We start from the raw sequence: 22,342 nt of genomic DNA, 5'->3' as shown, positions 1-22,342 counted from the left end.
CCGATATTTTAAACATTTTACTTTACTGGACTATTCAATATATTTTTCACTACTTATGCTGATCAAAGAAAATAAATACAGAACTCAAATTACTATAATTTACTGATGATGCTGCCAGGAAGAAAAATCACAATTTGTCGTAAATTGTATTTTTCCTAACTATACAAACCTGAGGTCCTTTACATAAGGAATATACTTACAGCGCAGCTGGAACCGGTCGTAAGCTTTCGAACAAGGTGGTTCAGTAGTTAACTGCTTGTCCGATGGTCGGGAGTCCCGCCCAACTGGAGGGTAAACATCCACTTTGCTTTAGGAACAGAGTGAGGGGTGGCATGAGGTGGGACTATGTGTAAAGGACCTCAGGTTTGTATAGTTAGGAAAATACAATTTATGACAAATTGTGATTTGTTCCGACACGTAATACAAACCCTCGGTCCTTTACATATTGAAGACTCACTTATTGGTCTGAGTCTTATGAACAGACTGGCGTTCGTCCGACCTTGGTTCCCTCCCTGGTCGTAAGAGCAGAGGGAGGGATCCTAGACTCTGTCCAACTGATTGAGGTGTGCACCGCGGGATCAGTGGTCAGACCTCTGGACCAAATTCATAAGAGGGAGGCAAGCGTGCCTCTTATGAATAGCAAGCAAGAACTAGTTCCTACGCAAGAGCCAAATATAAAGTCTTGGGTTTGTCTCTTGCTGGCATCCACTCCCCCCCTTGTAAGGGGAGTGGAGGATAAACGCTCCTATCCCTAATGAAAGGGATAGGACGGGGCTCAGTCGCGTAGCTTACCTGCATCAGCAACCTGTCCAGCAAAGTGACGACCACTGCCCTCTGCCCGCAGGGAGAGGGGAGAAAAGAGGAGGAAGAGAAGCCAGTCACACTCTCATTCACTCTTCCATTCATGCAGTCTCACGAGGACGAGATGCTACCTTGTCTGGTGAGGGAGCTGGGTAAGCTACACAACTTATTGAGCAGCCACCACGGGTCCCAAGGAAAAGGTGTCCAAGGACCTGTGGGCGATATCCCGAAGGTAGAAGGAGGTAAAGGTGGTCTGGTTGGCCCAAACCCCTGCCTTTAGCACCTGTGCCACGGAGAAGTTCTTGCGGAACGCAAGGGTTGGACCAATACCTCTGACTTTGTGGGCTCTCGGACGAAGGGTACTGGTGTCATCACTCCTGTCTGAAGAGCACGCCTTCCGGATTACCTCACGAAGCCAGAAAGAAACAGTGTTCTTGGACACCTCTTTCTTGGTAACCCCGGTGCTAACGAACAGGCGTCGACACTCAGGCCTGAGGTGACGAGTTCTCTTCAGATAGCGCCGTAGCGCCCTCACAGGACAAAGCAGCACCTCATCCGCATCGTTGTCGGTGAAGTCCTTCAGGGAGGGGATTGTGAAGGACTCGAACCAGTCATCAGGGACCAAAGGATTCTGAGTCTTCGCTACGTAGTCTGGGACAAAATCGAGCATCACCGATCCCCATCCCCTAGAGTGCTTAATATCGAAAGAAAGACCATGAAATTCCCCTACTCTCTTCGCCAATGCCAGGGCCGGCAGAAAGACGGTCTTGAGGGTCAGATCCCTGTCTGACGACTCTTGGAGCGGCTCGAAGGGTCTGCGAGTCAAACTCCTAAGTACGAGAGTCAAATTCCAACCCGAGGGCCTGAGTTCCCTGGTTGGAAAAGACCCCTTGAAGCTCCTCATCAGGAGGGAGATTTCCAAGGAGGTGGAAATGTCTACTCCCTGCAGTTTAAGGACTAGGGCCAGAGCAGCTCTGTAGCCTTTAACCGCGGAGACGGAAAGGAGCTTCTCTCGGCGAAGGAAGACAAGGAAATCCTCTACCTGCTGAAGAGTGGCTCTGAGTGGAGAGGGACCCCATCCACGACACCAACCACAGAAGACGGACCACTTCCCCCATGTACACCGCTGCAGAGGACTGTCTGAGGTACCCCGCCATCTCTGTTACTGCTCGGCGAGAAAAGCCTCTCGCTCGCAAGAGACGGTGGATAACAGCCAGCTGTGAAGACACAAGGACCGAACTGCTCGGTGGTACCGTTCCATGTGTGGTTGGCACAGGAGGTTGTGCCATGGGGGAATCTCTCGCGGTGCCTCGGCAAGAAGAGCCAGCAGGTCCGGATACCAAATAGCCTGAGGCTATTTGGGTGCCACCAGAATCATCCGAAGATTGCTGGTAACCATCGCCCTGCTGATCGATCACCTTGCAAATCAGACAGAATGGGGGAAAGGTGTAGACGAGGAGGTTGTCCCACGTATGTTGAAAAGCGTCCTCTGCAGCTGCCCATGGGTCTGGCACAAATGAGAAGAAAACCTCGATTCCTGTTGTGCCGGGTGGCAAACAGATCCACGACTGGATGCCCCAACAGGTCGAAAAGCCTTTCCGCTACATACGGGTGAAGAGACCATTCGGTCCCGATCACCTGATTCTGGCGGCTGAGCTTGTCTGCCACTACATTCCTCTTCCCTGGAATGTACCTAGCTGACAGCTTTACCGAGTGGGCTACGGCCCACTCGTGCACCTGCATCATCAACTGGTGTAACGGAAGAGACACTAAGCCCCCGTTTATTGACGTATGCCACTGCTGTGGTGTTGTCGCACATCAACACCACTGAGTGTCCCATCACACGTTCCCAGAACTCCTGGAGAGCGAGGAACGCCGCCCTGAGCTCCAGGACGTTGATGTGAAGGTGCTTGTCGTGATGGTCCCACACACCTGCAACCAGCAACTCCTCCAGGTGTGCGCCCCAACCCTCGGTCGATGCGTCTGAGAACAGCAGCACATCTCCAGGGGGGGAGGAGTGCATAGGGGCACTCCTCTTATGAGATTCCCGTCGTCCAGCCACCAGGCTAGGTCCTGCCTCACCTCCTCCGTGAGAGGGACGGGGAGGAAGGGCGGGTCTCTTGCATGTGACCAACACTCCTTTAGCCTCCACTGAAGAGACCGCAGGTGAAGACACCTGTGAGGGACTAGCTTCTCTAGAGACGACAGGTGACCAATCACGACCTGCCACTGCTGAGCTGACTGCTCCTGTTGAGACAGGAACCATCCGGCTGCCTCCCTAAACCTGCTGATCCGCGAGTCTGCGGGGAAGACTCGCCCTGCTACCGAGTTGATCAGCATGCCCAGGTACTTCATCCTCTGCTTGGGCTCGAGATCTGACTTCTCGAAGTTTATCACAATCCCCAGATCACGGCAGAATTCGAGGAGTCAATCTCTGTCCTGCAGCAACTGCGAGCGGGAGCTCGCCAGGACCAGCCAATTGTCGAGATACCTCTAAAGCAAATCTCGACCGAATGGGCCCAAGCTGACACCAGCGTGAACGCTCGCGTGAACACCTGTGGGGCAGTTGAGAGACTGAAGCAAAGTGCCCTGAACTGGTACACCGTCCCGTCAAGGATGAAGCGGAGGTACTTCCTGGAGGACTGGTGGATGGGTATCTGGAAATACGCATCCTTCAGGTCCACAGAAAGCATGAAGTCATTCTCCCTGACAGAATCAAGCACTGAGCGTGCTGTTTCCATCGTGAACCGAGTCTGGCGAATGAATCGGTTCAAGGGGGAGAGATCTATCACGGACGCATCCACCCGATGCCTTCTCCACCAGGAAAAGTTGGCTGTAGAAGCCCGGTGACTGATCCTGCACGACCTCCACAGCTCGCTTGCTCAGCATGGCTTCTACTTCATGCCGAAGCACCATGTTCCCGGTCGAACCAGGAACGTATGTCTGCAGATGGACCGGGTGAGAAGTGAGGGATGGCCGCGACTCGAAGGGTAGTAGATATCCCTCCTGAAGGACATCCACTATCCAGGTCTCAGCTCCGTAGTGCTGCCAAGTTGCCCCATGGCTCACCAGGCACCCCCCCCACTTCCGGCAGCAGGTGAGGGGGAACGCCGTCCCTAGCTTTTCCCATTCTTCGACTTCTTTCTGGATCCTCCTTGGGAAAAGGAGGTCTGGGAGGAGGGCTGATGGTCATTCCTTATCGAAGAAGTCGAAAGTTGGGCCTTTCCTCTAGGCCTCGACGAGGAAGATGCCTTGGCTGCAGAGGGAGAGCTAGCCAAGCTCCGAGGCTTGGCCGCAGTGACTCTTCTTCTTCGTCAGCTTCCTCAGGACCACCATCAGGTCCTCCATCCAGGACGGAGCTGGGGCAGTTGCCGAAGCAACACGGCCCAGCTGAACCTGTCTGGAGGGACATGCGGTGGGAGCAGCAACACCATGGGCAGCAACGGAGACGGCAGCCTCTGGCAGGATCTGGAACAGTGGCGAAGACTGGTACTGGTGGTAAGTCCAGCGGCGAGCTTTTCGGGCACTGGAAATCGGGGACTGCGGTGAAGACAGCAAAGTCAGGCAGTGGGGACAGCTCCTCTCATGGTGCAAACAACAGCGGAGCCTGGACAGGAGCTGATGGAGTCACCGTCGTTATATGCTGTGTATATACCAGATGGGGAGGAGCGGCATACCCAGGAGTTGACACCGTTGTCGTCGTCAACGTCACCAGCCCATGGGTCACTGGTGCAGCCAGGTGATCCAGCACCCCCCGAAAGCTAGGCGTGCCCGAAAGCCCAAGCGAGTGCCAGACCTGCTCAAGGTCCCCACCCGCGGCGGCAGTTACACCTGAGGAGGCAAAGGTCGGGTTAGAAGGGGGGGGGTTCCCGCTCAGCCGGGGAGAGAAAGTTCCCACCCCGAGCAAATGGAAGACCCTGAGTACAACTGTAGGTTGGAGTGCCGTGCACCCTCCTCTGCACTCGACGAATCAAGTGAAGAGGCGGAACGCAACACTTCCCCCAAAGGGGAAGGAGCCATACGCGGGAGCTGACACGGAGGGAGGAATGAAGAAGACGTATATGTAACCAGAGATGATTCTGGAGAGCTTTCTGCTGACACCTTGGTTACTTTACGCACCTTCTTCCTCCTCTCGTAACGCTCCCACTGCTCCTCCGACCACAAATCACAAAAATCACACCACTCGGACCGAGAGCATTCACGCCCTCGGCACCAAGCACATAGTACATATGGATCCACATCAATGGTGGATCGAAAGCCCCCACAATTACGGCCCTCCACACCAAGGCACACTCTCCGTGTGGTTGGGGGCGTGGGGATCTCTCCGACTCGTGGCTTTGCATTTTCACCACAAGTAACAATGAACACTAAAACAAAAAGCAAATACTCAGTACTTACACGCTTCTACACGCAAGTACTACAGTAAAGGAGAAAAAGTGATTGAAAGACTTCGTATCGAAGTAAACAAAGCATACAACAATGGCATGCAGAGCTGCAAACAACACGTCTCACTCCATCGGCGGCCGAAAGCAAAGGGGATGTTTACCCTCGGGCGGGACTCCCGACCATCAGACAAGCAGTTAACTACCGAACCACCTTGTTCAAAATCTTATGACCGGTTCCAGCTGCGCTGTAAGTATATTCCTTATGTAAAGGACCGAAGGTTTGTATTACGTGTCGGAACAAATAAAATTATGATAATTCATGATTAAGCCTTCTCATTAATGACCCTGCTGATATATTTCCTAAGTGCAAAAAAATTAATTTTAAAAATTTAGTGTTTTGGTGACTCCTGTAACATCCATCCATTTCATAAAGTTCCTCCAGATTCAGTACTTTAATAACCATGGCAGTTAACCAAGTAAAATAAAGTTTCAATTTATATAACAATTAAGTGCAATTTCTCACCTAAGAGCCCACATCGAAACACATCCTGTCTGGATCAGCTGACGAGGATGTCCAATGTTGTGCCACTTGTATGCGAGATAAGCAACTAGAAGGAATGTGCACGAACCTGGGAAGCAGTTTACAAAACATTAAAAATTAATTTTTACAATAAAAGCAAATTTTATCAAATACTGTAGGATCCCTACTGCGGCAGACCAAAATATCACAATTTTTGAAAGTAAATTGTATTTTTCCCAACTATACAAACCTGAGGTCCTTTCAGCGTAGTAGGCTGGACTATGGCCCTTAAATTCTTGAACAAGGTTTTAAGGCAGTAACTACCGTCTGGTAGGCGGATGTAAACACTCCACTTTGCCCTTTAGTCCAGGTTTCACGTTGAGGGGTGGCATGAGGTGAGCATTAATGTAAAGGACCTAAGGTTTGTAGTTAGGAAAAATACAATTTACTTTCAAGAACTGTGATTTGTTCCTACATGATATACAAACCCTCGGTCCTTTACATAAGGAAGACTCACTGATTGGTGGGAGGAATGTGAGTGAGCCTCTAGAACTTACTGGAGTTCTGCACACTTGGGCTATTCCTCCTGGTTGTAAGTGAGGAGGAATGCCCTGCCTCTGACAACTTGATCTGAGTATAGGAGCTGCATGATCAAGAGTCAGACTTCTCTGGTTTCCAAATGAGTGAGGAATCGTAACTCATCACAAAAAAGCTGAGAAGAGTATTTATAGTCGAAGGCATTAATGCAAAGTTCTGGGAGGGGTTTGCATTATTACCAGTCTCCTTCCTCTCCTTGCTAGAGGAAGGAGCAGGATTGCTTCTATGATTCTCATAAGAAAAATACCGTAGAAAGGAAGCTCGATGTGTAAGCTTACCACATCAATCGCCTGACCAGCCAGTGTAAGTTCGAGTAGAAAGATGAGGAGGGGAAGGTGGAGAGGCCAGTCATTCACACATCCTTCTTACCTCTAGAACCGCACACCATAGGCGAGAGGCAACTTGTCCTCTTGAAGGAGCCAGGTAAGCAAACACAACCTGTGAGCATCCACCACCGGTCCAAGTCCAAGGAAAAAAGGTTTCAAGGACCTGTGGGCAGACCTGAAGGAAGAAAGATATAAATACGGTCACGATGAGACCTCATCTATCTTCCGGTCCGACATATTCTTCGGATTGATGAAATGTACCCATCCACTGAACTATCCAACTGCAGAGAAGTCTATCACGATCTTGTAAGACTGGGAGAAAGACATGTCACTGGACACTTCTGCAATGGCAGTCTCAGCGGATAAAGGCATCGACACTCAATGATGGGTGTCGATCTTTCATGGGTACAGCAACACACCAATAGGACAAAGTAATGTCTGATCTGGATCAACCAATACAAAGTCCACAGCACAAATCATGAAGGACTCTGACTCGTCAACAGATGTCGACTGACTGCGCTTTCACGCATCCGAGACGTAGTCACATGACACCCGCCTTTTGAAGGGTTATGCTGAGAATAACCATACAAATAGTCTATCTTGTTCGTTTTTTTTGCTTTTTTGTTTTTGCTAGCACTTTTCATTGATTTCAGTCTATATTAGTATTTTGAATTTCTTTAATAACCGTAAGCCAGAAATAAATGTAACCTTTAATGTTTGCATGCTAAGAATGGCAAAATCATTGTTGCCACATTAGTGGAGGCTTCACACATACGCTGATTCATTATTATAAACTCTTTCCATGAATTCTAGTTGTCAGAGTAATGCAATAATGATAAAATTTCTTTAATATTTATATATAGTATATACTTCGTATATACTTCCAATACATAGCCTAATTTCACCAATTTCAACGTTTTGTATGTAGTCTTATACCCAGTTTGGAGGGTCAACACATACCGAATGGCAACAGAGAGGGAGAGAGAGAGAAAGGAAGGCGAAGGAAAACGAGAGGAGGAGAGAGAGAAAGGAAGGCGAAGGAACGAAGAAGGAAAGGGGTGGCGGTGGAGGGGGGGAGGAGAGGGTAGGTGGAGCTTTATATGCGTGTTCGTATCCATTTCTGCATAATGGAGTTTTTGTCTCTTGGTACAAGGACAAGTGTCGTTATTCTTTACGATTAGTGATTCACGATACCTTTATAAATTACGGCACCGGGTGTAATGCACTATAGCAAAATCTCGTTCTGATACGAGTGTTTGTTACAGAAATGATATTGTTATGATACAATAAAGTTTTATGCATACTTACCTGGCAGGTATATATATAGCTGTATTTTCTGAAGTCCGACAGAATTTAAAAAAACTTCCGACACAACGCAGTGGTAGGCCAGGTGGTTAGTACCCATTCCCGCCGCTGGGAGGCGGGTATCAGGAACCATTCCCATTTTCTATTCATAATTTTTATTTCCACTGTCCCCTGAGGGGAGGTGGGTGGGTACCTTGAATATATATATATCTGCCAGTTAAGTATGAACAAACTTTATTGTATCATAACAATATCATTTTGCTCATGAACTTACCTGTCAGATATATATATATGTTGAACCCCACCGTTGGAGGTGGGAAGGGACAGAATAGAAGGATTTTGGGACACAAATGCATGCAGATGATTTACATCTTGGTTCCACCTGTTAGCATAGCCGACTTCGTGATTACTGTCACCCAAGTCTGCTTCTGCTTTACTAGAGTTGCCAGCGAGGTAGAGACCTATGAAGCTGGTGCACTCCAGATGATCTGTCAAACGGGGGAGGGGGCGTGACCACAATGTGACTAGACCATATTGACCATACCATGAGGGCTAAGAAGTAAAATAAATATATATATATAATTATATATATCACCACCTGACCAACCTAGCCAAAGTTAATGTGTGTTAACTAAGGCTTCAGAGTTAAGAATCGCCGTTGTCAGCGACTCCACAACTAAATTAAGAGCTCTTCCTAACCATTTTCTACAGGATAGGATGAGTAGTACTTCTTGCCCCCAAGATTGTGTCTGCAGACACGTATGGCCCTAGCGAGCAGCAGATCTCATATGCCATCTTCACATCTCGCAGGGAGTGTGAAGTGAACCCAGAGGTGCTTCGCTAAAACATGGTACTCAGGATGTTGCTGAGTGCCATGCTCTGTTGAAATGCTTCCGAGGCCGCGCCCTCACCTCGTGAGCATTCAGAAAAAAGCTTTCAAATCTTTGTGCAAACACAATGAAGGAGCATTTTTTGAAAGAACTCCTTAACCCTAAAACCAGGGTGTACTTCGATATGGGCAAGTCTGGTCTTTTTCGGAACACTGCAGATTGCCCGACTGACTTCGACTTTCTTGATTTTAAGTAGATAAAACTTGAGAGACCTGACAGGGCACAGGACTCTCTCTGGCTCCTGCCCACTAACTTGTGCCCAAGGACAAAAAGGGTTTCCATTCTTAGGCCATAACGAAAGGCTTAGAGAGCACACCTCCTTGTGTTCTCTAAAGCCAAAACTTGTGACGATGGCTTAAAATCTCACTAACCCTCTTTGTCGTATCTAGGGTGGTTAGAAGAAGGCCTTCCTGATCACATACAAGAAGTTAACAGGCAGGAGAGGTTCGAATGCTTTGACATCACGAACTTCAGACTACGTCTAAGTTCCATATTGAAAGCTTCGATCCGGAAATGCACAGTCTGTACTAAAGTCAGGTGAACGACCAGTTGACCAGTCAGACGAATCAAGGACAGCAAGGCTGTACCCTGAAGACCAAAAGGCACTATTCTTAGCTGAAGGATGAGTGTCTGGACTGCCTGGGCGATTCAATCTAAGCAAACCTTGGGGGTGTATCAACGCAACCCAACGTCGCCCGCAATCGACTTCGTCAATAAGAAACTCAGGGCTACTATATGTCGCCTGATCTCGCACGAGTGTCTGACTCCGAGAAAACAGGCGAGGCAAAAAGTAGATGCGGTGAAGGCTAGAATCGAGATTCCACAGACCTCAATGATCGTGAAGGTCTTTGTTGTTTGACAGATGCAAATCTGTCAAACAACATTCTCTGTTGTCTGTTCGCACTGGCAGAATTTTCAAAACTCTCGGCAACCGCTAGACCACTGGTAGTTCAGGTGATCTCCCCCACGTTCCCGTGGCGCTGGTACTTGGAACTATTCCCGTTTTCCTCAGATTTTCTCTGAACCCTGTCTCCTGAGGGGAGGAGGGTGGGAATTTAATTATATATACCTGCCAGGTAAGTATGCATAAAACTTTATTGTATCATAACAATATCATTTTTATGCATGACACTTACCTGGCAGGTATATATAGCTGATTGACACATTTGGAGGTGGGTCACAGACAGCAACATCGTCATAATTCAAAACATTAACTAATTTTTAAAATTATTTAAAATTATTTATAAGTTCCTTACCTGCTAAGGTAGCTGACTTCGTAGGTCCTGCCTCTTAGCCTGCTAAACCTTAGTAGCTCTCAACTAGGATGTGACCTGTTTGTTGAGAAAGCTAATAACAAGGGTCTGACAACTGGACGGGACCAATTTGTTGACAGGAAACCCTAGCCCTCTCTTACCAGGGGCATTCATGCTAGGATAAGTTAGACCACCTGAACCAGCTCACAAGCTAACGTAACACATTACACTTCACATACTGAAGAGGAAATAACCCTCTCAGACAACCATAAAAAGAACACCACTTAATTAAAATACCTAGCATAGTAATCTATCGTTGCTGCCGTCGATCGAGACGATTCGTACGGACTTTTGCAATCCTGTAACGAACCTCTAGATGATCGTTACATTCTACGCCTGTTGTTATAATAGGCTCTTTCTCGTAAACTCGAGCAGGGACCGAGAGAAGATACTTCTTAAGATATGAGAGAGCTGTGGAATATCAGAGTTGATGTGGACCACTGGTTCCAAAAACTCGTTTCGAGGACTGGAGGGACTACCGAATTGCATTTACTTCTTTCAGATTAAGATCCAGGACATCTGAAACACTATCCAGATGTCCGGCACCTTCTTTTTATCATGACGCACTGAGAGATGTTCAGAATAATTCCTAGATCTTGAATAATATTTCAGTTTCCCGGTAGGAAAAAACTGTGGTCTGAATTGCAGTCTATTCGGGGAAACAAACTTCTTCAGGAAGGAAATGGTCCCCAGCAAGCTCATCCATTCCCTCCCCGAGTATGCTTACTTCCCTAATAAGGCTGCGCTTTGCCTAAGCAGGAGAGCATATAAAAGTGCAATGTTGCGGTAGACTCGTAGTTCTATACCGTGCGGTAACGAGCACCGAAAGGATTAAGAGATAACTCTGTTGAACATAGTAAGGCAAAACTAATGCAACGTTTATTCATTCACGTAAGAAATCCCCTCAATCTAGGCTAAAGTCCGTGATTGTAGGACAGAGATACAGTTAGTCAGTCAATCCGCAGGAGAGACGTAACCGCCAGCACAGAGATACGGTTAGTCAGTCAATCCCGCAGGAGAGAGAGACGTAACCTACAGCGCATGACAGCGCACGATCTGTTACTGGTGGCTCGGTTGGAACTTGGACAGTCAGACACAGCAGCAGCCAGCAGCTTACGAACGTCGTCTCTTAACTTTATGTCTGGGTTGCCAGCTACCCTACTCTACGAAGAAATAGGTCCGTTATTTTTGAGCAAAAAGAGACTCTCAAGCTGGTATATTTAAGCGAAACAGAAAACGCTAAATATATAGATGCGTTTGTGTCGTCAGAACACTACCATACAACGGTAAAAGATAAATCGGAAACTCCTGGAAGGCTGCAGGGAGTGACGATTAAATGTCCTTAAAATAGTAGACAATAGACCTCTCGGTTGCCATCCGAAGAGGTAACTACAGCAAGCGTGTATGACTTGAACCAACCAGTAGTAAAATAACGCAAGGCAAAAAATTTTATTATATCACAATAAAGTTTGTTCATACTTACCTGGCAGACATATATATAGCTGAATTCGGAAATACAGCTACATACATATCTGACAGGCAAGTTTCATGAACAAAACTTAGAGAATCGAAGCAGACATCTCAAGCTTCTTAAGATACTGGACATAAGCGTTCATTGACGTAGTCTACAAGTCTAATTTTCGCTTGTACGAGTCTGCGAATGAGGAAGGAGAGCTCTTCCGAACCTTGTCCTTATTCGCTTACGCAATATCAAGTTAATGAGATGTTTGTCAATGAGAACTAACCCATTAACGGTACAGAGAGATATTTTGTCAATGAGGGGAGACCCACTTACTTGACAAAACGATAGTTTATATGTGTCAATGGGGGAAAGTCACTGAATTGACAAAACGTAATCCAGGAAGTCGAGCCTTTTATTTTTCGATTCCCGTCTCAAACAAGGAAGGGACAAGAATCCTGTTAAAAGACTGGGCTTACGGTAGGTAGAACGACGATGCTCAATCGGCATGGAAGTCTCGACTAGAAACTAACAAAATCTATCATCTGAAAAACCCTTTCAGATGGTCTAAAAAGCTTTAAAATTTATTGGCAGTATGGCAAAGGAAGTCTCGTCTTGCGCTTTCCTGAAGAGCGTCCTTTTGATGAGTGCCTTTGCAAGAATCCTACTGAACGTTGCCGAAAATCCTGACGTTCAGGACGTCGAGCCTTTACATAACCCGTAACTGTCTTATCTCAAAGTCTTGACTGAGGTAGAGAAAACGAGATCTTCCCTTGAGCTTTCCTTAACTCCATCCACCTTTGCGAAAAGCAATATAATATTGACAGAGACCTCTTGAATTCACGAAACCCGAGGTCTTGTTGGGTTCGAAGACGAAGTTCTGTTCACTTTCTTGAGGGCTCAAATCTTAAACAAGAGGCTTGAAGAGTTCAACAGAAACGTTCTGGTGCGCGCTCGGCGGCCACTGGCGAGGACGCTTCGCGTCCTGGTGCGCGCTCGGCGTCCACTGACGAGGACGCTCGGGCGTCCACTGGCGAGGACGCTCGGCGTCCTGGTCGCGCTCGGCGGCCACTGGCGAGGACGCTCGGCGTCCACTGGTGAGTGCGTCCATCCGAGCGTCCTGTTCAAGCCGATCGTCCAAATAAGCGTGCAGAAAAGCGTCACGCTCCTGACAGGCGTCAAAAACACAAGCGAGAGAAACTGCCTTCTTTTCTATTTCTTGTGGAAAGAAGTACACGTGATCAGGCAACTTTCGCCTTCTTACTTCTCACTGAAACACATAACGAGGGAGAAGGGACGTGAAGCGTCCTCTATAAAGCTTCTTAGAGGGCGCGAGTCCTTCCGAGAGCTCCAACCCTTGTGCGGGGAGGACGCCTCGGAGGACGAGAAGCAATCCTTCAGGATTCGTGCATGTGCACGCACTTTGCAGTCTGGGTATTTCATCAGAAACTGCCGAAGGCACGCCAGATCGGTGGGGTTCCCTGTAACCCTCCTTCGGCTTTCGACATGCCCTCTCCCTTGGTTCTGGGAGTTCGACAGAGGTCTAGACCTAGAGGCGTTATAAGGCCGATCTGACGCACCCTCCACTACACAAGGGGCACTTGTCACTGCACTTAGCCACTTCACTATTGCTCTCTAAAGCAAACACTTTCGATTCTAAGTTACGAATCGAAATAGTATAAGAGAAAGGGCAATAACCTCTACAGACACTGTTTTAGGGCCCGAAGGCAACATTACAGGGTTAGGCGTAACAAAAACAGAAGTAGAACTCTTCACAACAATGAAGGAGAGCGATCACCTCTCGCAGACATAGTCATAACCCGTAGGCCATACTACAGCGTTAGGCAAAATAAGTCTACCGGAAGGTTAGCAGTATCACTACCCTGACTTTCGTAATTGCTTATAGCGTACATACTAACAAACTTTTTCCTTACGAATTAGACACGTTTACTGATTAATTGCGTACATACGAATCATACTTTTTCCTTACGGAAATAGACATGTTTACTGATTAATTGCGCCCCCCAAGTGCGGAACTACCGAAGCTTTCGGTAGCCACACCCTATCTTTGCAGACAACACCCTCTGAAACTAGCCTAACTAGATTCAGATATCTTATGCAAAAATGAATCAAATTCAAATCAATTTAAGATAGCGTATGCCTAGCCACAAATCCAAGTAAATAAATTAAAAGACAATTAGGATACTTAGCGGCAAATGAAGTTTCCAAAATCCTAAGCCGGAGGTACTGAAAACAGGTGTTTTCAGTACCGGCGACAGAAAATTTATGAATAGAAAATGGGAATGGTTCCTGATACCCGCCTCCCAGCGGCGGGAATGGGTACTAACCACCTGGCCGACCACTGCGTGTGTCGGAAGTTTTTTAAATTCTGTCGGACTTCAGAAAATACAGCTATATATATACCTGCCAGGTAAGTGTCATGCATAAAAAATAGGTATTGCCCAAAAACGTGCTTGCACTGTCTCTGAAACCCATAGTAGGTATGCTGCTTAATTGTCAATCACGTTTTTTGTAACCAAGTATTTTTTACAAGCTAGCTATTGAATAAATTTGTATTTTTCTCAATCAAAACATATGCCCCTCAATGCTAACTTTCCTCTTTTAACGACTTTCTGGTCATTGCAAATTCGGCCCCATAATTTCTTATGGTGCGAAAACAGAGGCCCAGGGACCGAAAACGATTGCGTCACACTACAGCGATAATCCGGCAGTAAAACATTTTCATATATCCAAAAAGTAAATAATAAAGATATACTATATATGCGCATTACGATTATACCAATTACATGAAGAGCTGATAATCTGCATGAATAACTGGTAAACTGTTCTGCAAGAAAGTTGAGTAAAGCAAATATTCACAATAGGTACGAAAGTCAAGATGTCGTGACGTCATAATACAGGACTTAAAAGAACGTTCTAATTCCAAAAAATAATTACTTAAATTTGAGTCAGAATCGAGTTACTTTTCAATAATGAATATATTCAAATTAATCATCATAAATATGTAAAATATTGATGTTTTACTATCTATTTAAAAAATTATCGAAGTGCACTCTTCGTCGTCGTCTTCTACCAAAAATGATATTGTTATGATACAATAAAGTTTGTTCATACTTACCTGGCAGATATATATATAGCTGTATTCTCCGAAGTCCGACAGAATTTCAAAACTCCCGGCACACGCAGTGGTCGGCCAGGTGGTAGTACCCATTCCCGCCGCTGGGAGGCGGGCGTAGGAACCATTCCCATTTTCTGTCAGATTTTTCTAGTGCCACTGTCTCCTGAGGGGAGGTGGGTGGGCACTTCGATTATATATCTGCCAGGTAAGTATGAACAAACTTTATTGTATCATAACAATATCATTTTGTTCATGAATCTTACCTGCCAGATATATATATAGCTGAATCCCACCTTTGGAGGAAGGGGGAGACAGATACGATTTTGGGAAACAATTGCATATATATGATTGATATTTTGGTTCCTTAACTGTTAGCATAGCTGACTTCGTGAGTACCGTCACCCAAGTCTGCTTCTGCTTTACTAGAGACTCCAGCTAGGTAGTGACCTGTGAAGCTGTTGAGTTCTAGAGGATCTGTCAACGGGGGCGTGACCACAATGCAACTAGATCCTATATTATAGACCTCCAATTTTGGTACTGCATTCCTAGAGGTGCCAGCAAGGACGTGACCTGTGTAGCTGGTGCGCTCTAATGAACTGTCACGGGGAGCGTGACCACAATGTGACAGATCATATAGGTGTTGTTTAGACACCGAATGCTGTTAATGCTTCACTGGAGGTGCCAGCAAGGACGTGACCTATGTAGCTGGTGCGCTCCAGATGATTTGTCAATGGGGGCGTGACCACACTGTGACAAAAACATTTTACCCTACTATGAGGGCGAAGCAAAAACATTACCACCTGACCTAGCCTATCTGGTTAAACTTCGTAAAACCAAGGCTAATGGAGGGAAGTCCGCCTAAGGCGGCCTACCCAAGACCACAAAAAACTAAACACCTACATAAACATAATAAAAATAAAAAATAAAAAGAAATAAAATTAAAAAGTCCAAACTAACATATTATTTTCTAAAAGATAGGAAGAGTGCTACTCTCTGTCCCCAATATATTGTCTGCTGCGACATATGGGCCCAAAGAGTAGCAGTTCTCGTATGTAATCCTCACCTCCCGAAGGTAGTGAGAGGCAAACACTGAATTACTACGCCAAAATGTGGCATTCAAGATGTCATTGAGTGCCATGTTCTTTTGGAAGGCTACCGACGTAGAAATAGCCCTCAGTCCATGCGCATTCACCTTCAACACTTTCATATCACTGTCTTGACAGGATGAATGCACTTCCTTGATGGTGCCCCTCAAGAAAAAGCCAAAGCATTCTTTGACACTGGTAACCTTGGCTTCCTGACCAAACACCACAAGTTATAAGAAGGACCTCTTATAAACCTTGGTTCCTATCTTTTCAGACAGAGGGTTGACTTCCTAGCTATTGCTTTAGGAAGTCTGCTTCGTCTCAAGAGCCTCAGCGAGGATGTGGACCTATGGGTAAGAGTTCTTGTGGGTTTGCCGATGGGGTCTTATCCACTTACTCGGCAAAGCCTAACTGGCATTTGTCAATGGGTGCTAATCCACTCATATGACCATATACCTATGCCTATTAGCATAATTAAGGAGCACAACACCGATCCCGATCACCTGATCCTAACACGAGGGTTAGCGCTTAATTTTAAAAAGCGTTAAACTAAAAATTAACTCACTAGTTACGGATCAGTGTCGGCTCCCTATCCCAGCAACGTATCCGCAGACACGAACAACCAAGAGAAAAGGATCTCTTGTAGGTTGAATTGACATCCTTCGTGTAACGGGAGGTCAACACAGAATTGCATCTCCCGTAAGTGACAGCTCATATGTCCTTTATGACATATTGTTATGGAACCAAGAAGAATTCATAAAAGCTCGCACTTATGCATAGGTTCGAATGGACTGGACATGAGGAACTTCAGAACTACATCCAAGTTCCAAGACGGCAACTTGGTTGTGAACCTTCATCGTTTCGAAAGATCTCAAGAGATCGTGAAGGTCTCTGTTGTCCGCCAAGTCCAGGCCTCTGTGCCTAAAGACAACTAAAAGCACACTCTTATAACCCTTGATTGTAGAGACTGCAAAGTTTTAGATCCCTTCTCAGAAAAGGAAGTCAGCAATCTGGCTCACAGGTCGTGGTGGAGGAAAATGCCGTTCTTCTTGCACCAACTCCTGAAGACTATCCACTTCGATTGTACACTGCGTTGGAAAACGCTCTTCTTGCACTGGCGATAGCTTTCGCCATTGACGTATAAAAGCCTCTCGCTCTGGCCAACTTTTGGATAGTCTGAATGCAGTCAGACTCAGAGCGAAGAGGCTTCTGAGGTACCTCTCGAAGTGGGGCTGTCTGAGTAGATCTGTCCTTACTGGAAGCGTCCTCGGGAAGTCTACTGCAAAGGCCATGACCTCTGTGAACCACTCTCTAGCAGGCCAGAAACGGGGCGAACAAAGTCATTCTCGTCCCTTCCGACACCGCAAACTTTCTCATGACTTCCCTAAGATCTTGAACGGGGAAAGGCGTACAGGTCCATCCCGTCCAGTCCCAGAGAAGTGTGTCTATCGTCACTGCAGCTGGGTCGAGTACTGGGGAGCAGTACAGTGGAAGCCTCTTCGTTCTGGACGTCGCAAAGATATCCACAAGCGGACGTCCCCATAACCCCCACAGCTCTTGGCATACCTCCTGATGCAGAGTCTACTCGGTTGGCAGAAGTTGGACCTCGTCTGCTGAAGAGATCTGCCCAGACAATCTCTACGTACTCATGCTACAAACTTCGTAAGGATCATGACGTCCAGTGCCTTGCCCACAGCAAGATCTCCTTTGCCAGAGCAAAAAGGGACTGAGACTGTGTTCCTCCCTACTTCTTCAAGTACGCCAGAGCTGTGGTGTTGTCTGAGTTGACTTGGACTATTCGACGAGAGACTTTTTCTTGGAAAAACTGGAGAGCTAAAAGATGGCTGCCATTTCCTTTAGGTTTATGTGCCAGGACACCTGTTCCCCTCTCCAGGTGCCTGCCACTTCTTTCCCCTAATGATGCTCCCCATCCCGTGGTGGACGCGTCGGAGAACAACACTAGGTCGGGGCTCTGAAGCTTGAGAGACACGCCCTCCGACAGCTACACTGGATCTAGCCAACATTTCAAGTGATGTTTTACCTCTCCCTGAAATTTCCAAGATCATGTGTAGATTCTTGTTTTCTTTCCAATTGTACTTGAGAAAAAAAAATTGTAACGGTCTGAGGTGCAGTCTCCCCAAGGAAACAAACTTCTCCAGCGAGGAAATGGTCCCCAGTTAGACTCATCCATTCCCTCACCGAGCACAAATCTTTCCTTAGGAAGGCTAACACTTTGTCTAAGCCTTGCTGCTGACGTCCCTGGGACGAAAAGCTCGAAAAGCCACTGAATCCATCTGAATCCCCAGATACACGATGGATTGGGTTGGGATCAGATGTGACTTTTCAAAATTCACCAGTAGTTCCAGGGACTTCACCAACGATTAAGTTGTTTGAAAATCCTTCAGACACCGCGTTTGAGTGGAGGCATGAACGAGCCTGTCGTCCTTCGAAGATAACAATTGCGAAGGAGAAGACTGAGGGGCCGCAGGCTGAAACTATTCTTCAAAAGAGGCTCGAAGCCATCGAACCAAGACCTCTTCTTCTTCTCAACTGACACACGTTCGGGAAGATGGTAACCGTGCTCTCTAGACAACCTCTGGCGAGCTGCATGAAATCTAGAGAGCAAGGCAACTGGCGAAAGAGCGGAACGAGGAGAAGGATAAGGGACTGCCTGGACTCTTGATTGGCAGCCTATCATCCTTCCTCTCGCAATGTGGCTTTGCCTTTCTCACTGCAATCAACAAAACAAGTTGTTGTTGCAAAGACACAATCATCCTTTTCGATGGAGAACATTCCTTCTCAGGCAAAAAAGGCTGATCCTTGAGAAGACGATGGGCGAGGGGAAGCCCTCCTCCTTCTCACATGGACCGCCAAGGATATATCTTAGGAGCGACCGAAGAGCTCAAAAGCATACTCATCGGAAGACATCCTCTCCGGTGAAGATCGCAACACAGTAGAAAAGAGAGAGGACGTGAAGCGTCCCCCTCCCTGAGACATACATCATACATCTTAGCTCTCTTTTACTGCGGAAAGTCTTCCAATTGCCCAGGAGACGACTGCAAAGCAGAAGGAGCTAACGGACGAGAAGCGTCCCCCTCCGAGGAACCAAAGACGACGGCCGCCTGTGCGACCGATAGCGTCTTCGTTCTCCTCAGAGGGAGCGAGACCCTCCGAGAGTTCCAACTCCTGCGCGGGGAGGACGTCTCTGAAGACTAAAGTAATCTTTCAAGATTCAAATTCTATGGGATTATGAGCCATGACATCACCTATAGACGAATCTTGACTATGAGAGATGTTCAGAATCATTTCTAGATCATCTATGCTATTCCAGTTTTTCTGCAGGAAAAACTGGAGAGGTGTGTATTTCAGTCTATTCAGGGAAAACAAACTTCTCCAGCGAGGAAATGGTCCCCTGCAATTCATTCATTCCCTCACCGAGCATGTTTCCTTCCCTAATAAGGCTGCGTTTCACTTAAACAGGAGTAATTTGAAGACACTGTAGAAGATTGTTCATTTGTTTCTTCCTAAAAGTCTCCTTCCTGAGATCCATTACTATTCTCTGATTCTCGGCGAATGTCTGAAGAAGCATTACGTTGTGCGTCCATCCAAGCGTCCTGCCGAGCGTCGCGCTCGGCGCTGTCGTATTTGGCAGCGGAAGGAGTCCCCTTCATAATCGAGCAAGGGACGTCTCGGCGAGCTAATTGACTGCATCTCTTGCACATCATTCTTGTTTCGAGGGAAATCATGTGTGCTATGCCGCTGTAGACTCGGACAGAATTCTGTTACCATGCGGTAAACAGAACCGAAAAAGGTCTAATACATATATATATATACATACACACATATACATTTACACATATATACCTATATATATATAGTATATATATATATATATATATATATATATATATATATATATATTATATATATATATATATATATATACATATATATATATACATACACATTCATATATATATACACATACTACATACACACATATATATATATATATATATATATATTTATTTATTTATTTATTATTATTATTTATTTATTTATTTTTTTTTTTTTATGAAAAAATTCTCGCAAAGTGAAGATGTTCAGCCATGTATGCTAGAATTCCCCTCAACCCGAGGCTAAGGCCGTGATTGTAGGGTAGAAATACGGTTAGTCCGTCAATCCCGCAGGAGAGAGAGAGACGTAACCTACTGCGCATGGCAGACAATCAGATGGAACTGACCACTGGCATTACGCATTAGTGACAGCAGACTCAGAGAACGTTCGTCGTTCTCGCACTGCTCTGCCTGAGTTGCCACCTACACCATTCTACGAATGAATAGGTTTACTATCATTATAGAGCAGAAACCAAAATCCATCAAACTGTATATTTAAGCGAAACTGAATTTGATAAATATAAAAGGCTAACTTGGTATTGTCCTAACAATACCTTAAATGTTTAAAAATAGGGAAACCGGCAAACCCCTGAATAGTTGCAGGGAGAACCGATTAAATGTAATAAGAATAATCGTACTCTCGGTTGTCCTCCGTAGGAGTAACTATGGTATGAGTATATAACTTGAACCATACAACCGTTTGATAGTAATATGACGTAAGGGCAAAAATAATATTACTATGATACAACATCGCTTGTTCACCTTTACCCGGCAGATATATATATATACATATATCTGACTGGTAATTTTTGTTTTATGAACAAACGTAGAGTATTTTAGACACTTGGACAGCTACCTCCCTACTACATTCTGCCTCACCGAGGTAGGGAGAGCCATCACGCGGTAGTGTTTTGTCAATGAGAAATTATACGCTTACGCGATAGAATGAACACTCATGGCATTATCACTATACTTCACTACACTACTATAACTTTCCAATGCAAACATGATTCCAGGCTACGCAAAGATTAAAGGATCACAGATAGGGTATTACCCTCCAAAGACACTATTGTAGGGCCCGAAGGCATCACAGGTCTTTGGAGGGATAAATTTTACTGGACGGGTAACTTGTGTTACACGCCTGGAGGAAGACCTCCTTACACTATCACGTTCTAGTTTACGTACCTATGATTCATAAGCCTTCCACGCAGAATCAGACATATTTTCACACTCGTTGCAGCGCTCATCAAACATACAAACATGTTTCCTACAATTCGCGCACACTGTATGAGGGTCTACCGAAGTTTTCGGTAGCCTAACCTTGCATTCTTCCACACAACATACTCTGGCCTAGTCGAACTAGATCCAGACATCGTAAGTTTAAGGAAAAATCAGGCCAAAATAAAAACAATCCACAATTAGCGTATGCCTAACCACCGATCCTAATCAAATAACCAAAAATCAATCGGGATACTCAAGTGACCAAAAGAGTTCCAAAATCCAATGACGGAGGTGCAGAAAACACTTGTTGTTTGCACCGGCGACAGAAAATATCTGACAGAAAATGGGAATGGTTCCTTACGCTCGCCTCCCAGCGGCGGGAATGGGTACTACCACCTGGCCGACCACTGCGTGTGCCGGGAGTTTTGAAATTCTGTCGGACTTCGGAGAATACAGCTATATATATACTGCCAGGTAAGATTCATGAACAAACAGTTGTTTACTAACAAACAAGCCGATTGTTGTGATGAAAGTGCCCCAGCGTCTCTGGGTACAAGTGGTGTGCGGATTTATCACAGGAAATGGTTAGTTTATTGACACAAGCGACTCCGCAAACATCGAGATGGCGTCAATCTTTTAAAGTATTCAAGCGTAAGTAAAAATTCCGAAAGCGTTTTGGTGAGATTTGCACTGCGTTGGACACCCTTTTCACTACCCTCTGCTTAATGCTTTAAATTTGGCCTTAATTTCTAACTTTGGAGAAAATACTTACTTCGAAAGGAGAGTAGAGGTCTTTAGCTCCGTTTCTCACCAACAACAAGTCGCGACTGATGCCCATCTCCGATGTCAGGACGCGTTATAATGTACTTTTTTTGGGATTGTTCAAGCTGATCGTACATGGTCCACTCTGTACCCTGCGGTTTTTTTACCCTAGGTATAGTATACCCACTCCATGCAAACTGTTATGACATTTCTTCCTCACTTACCAGTCAAATCGTAAAACTTCTCGGTCTTGAAGACACTGGCTACGGAAAAGGCCGCCCACTGCACCCCGAAATCTACGATGGCCAACTTGCTCAGGGTGCCTCTAGACGCGAACCAGTCGACAAGGGCCTCCATTAAATGTGACATTTTTAAAGGATAAACGTGTAACTTAGCCGTAATTTATGAGGTACTGACACCTATGGCGCTGGAACGATCTTGTTTCGTAATTCTTTGTTTTTATCTCGTAGGCCTCAATCTTATCACTTTTACATAAGGGGACCATCTGATTACAGTTTATTTTGACTTGTAGTAGTAGTGGTACTATCAAGAAAGGACGTGTTTTTGTCACGGCTCATCCAATAATAATGGACACTAAGTCTATTGTGTTCATTTTATTTTTAATCTTAATATTTTCGGTAAC

At 45.8% G+C, this 22,342-nt stretch overlaps 1 protein-coding gene across 1 annotated transcript in view; it reads right to left on the bottom strand.

Moving 5' to 3' along the window:
• LOC135199402 (uncharacterized) overlaps positions 1-22,235 on the bottom strand; it is a 43,136-nt gene extending 20,901 nt beyond the window's left edge. The window contains exons 1-2 of the mRNA XM_064227402.1: positions 21,924-22,235; positions 5,710-5,815 (exon numbers count right to left, since the gene is read on the bottom strand). Coding sequence (XP_064083472.1) covers positions 5,710-5,815; positions 21,924-22,068 — 251 coding nt within the window. The 5' untranslated portion in view covers positions 22,069-22,235. The remainder of the gene's footprint in view (positions 1-5,709; positions 5,816-21,923) is intronic.
• Positions 22,236-22,342: the final 107 nt, after the last annotated feature.

Source organism: Macrobrachium nipponense, chromosome 25, assembly GCF_015104395.2.
Source record: "Macrobrachium nipponense isolate FS-2020 chromosome 25, ASM1510439v2, whole genome shotgun sequence".
In the NCBI taxonomy this organism is placed as follows: Eukaryota; Metazoa; Arthropoda; class Malacostraca; order Decapoda; family Palaemonidae; genus Macrobrachium; species Macrobrachium nipponense.
Note: the sequence above shows the minus strand (reverse complement) of the source record. Positions and strands in the feature narration are given on the sequence as shown.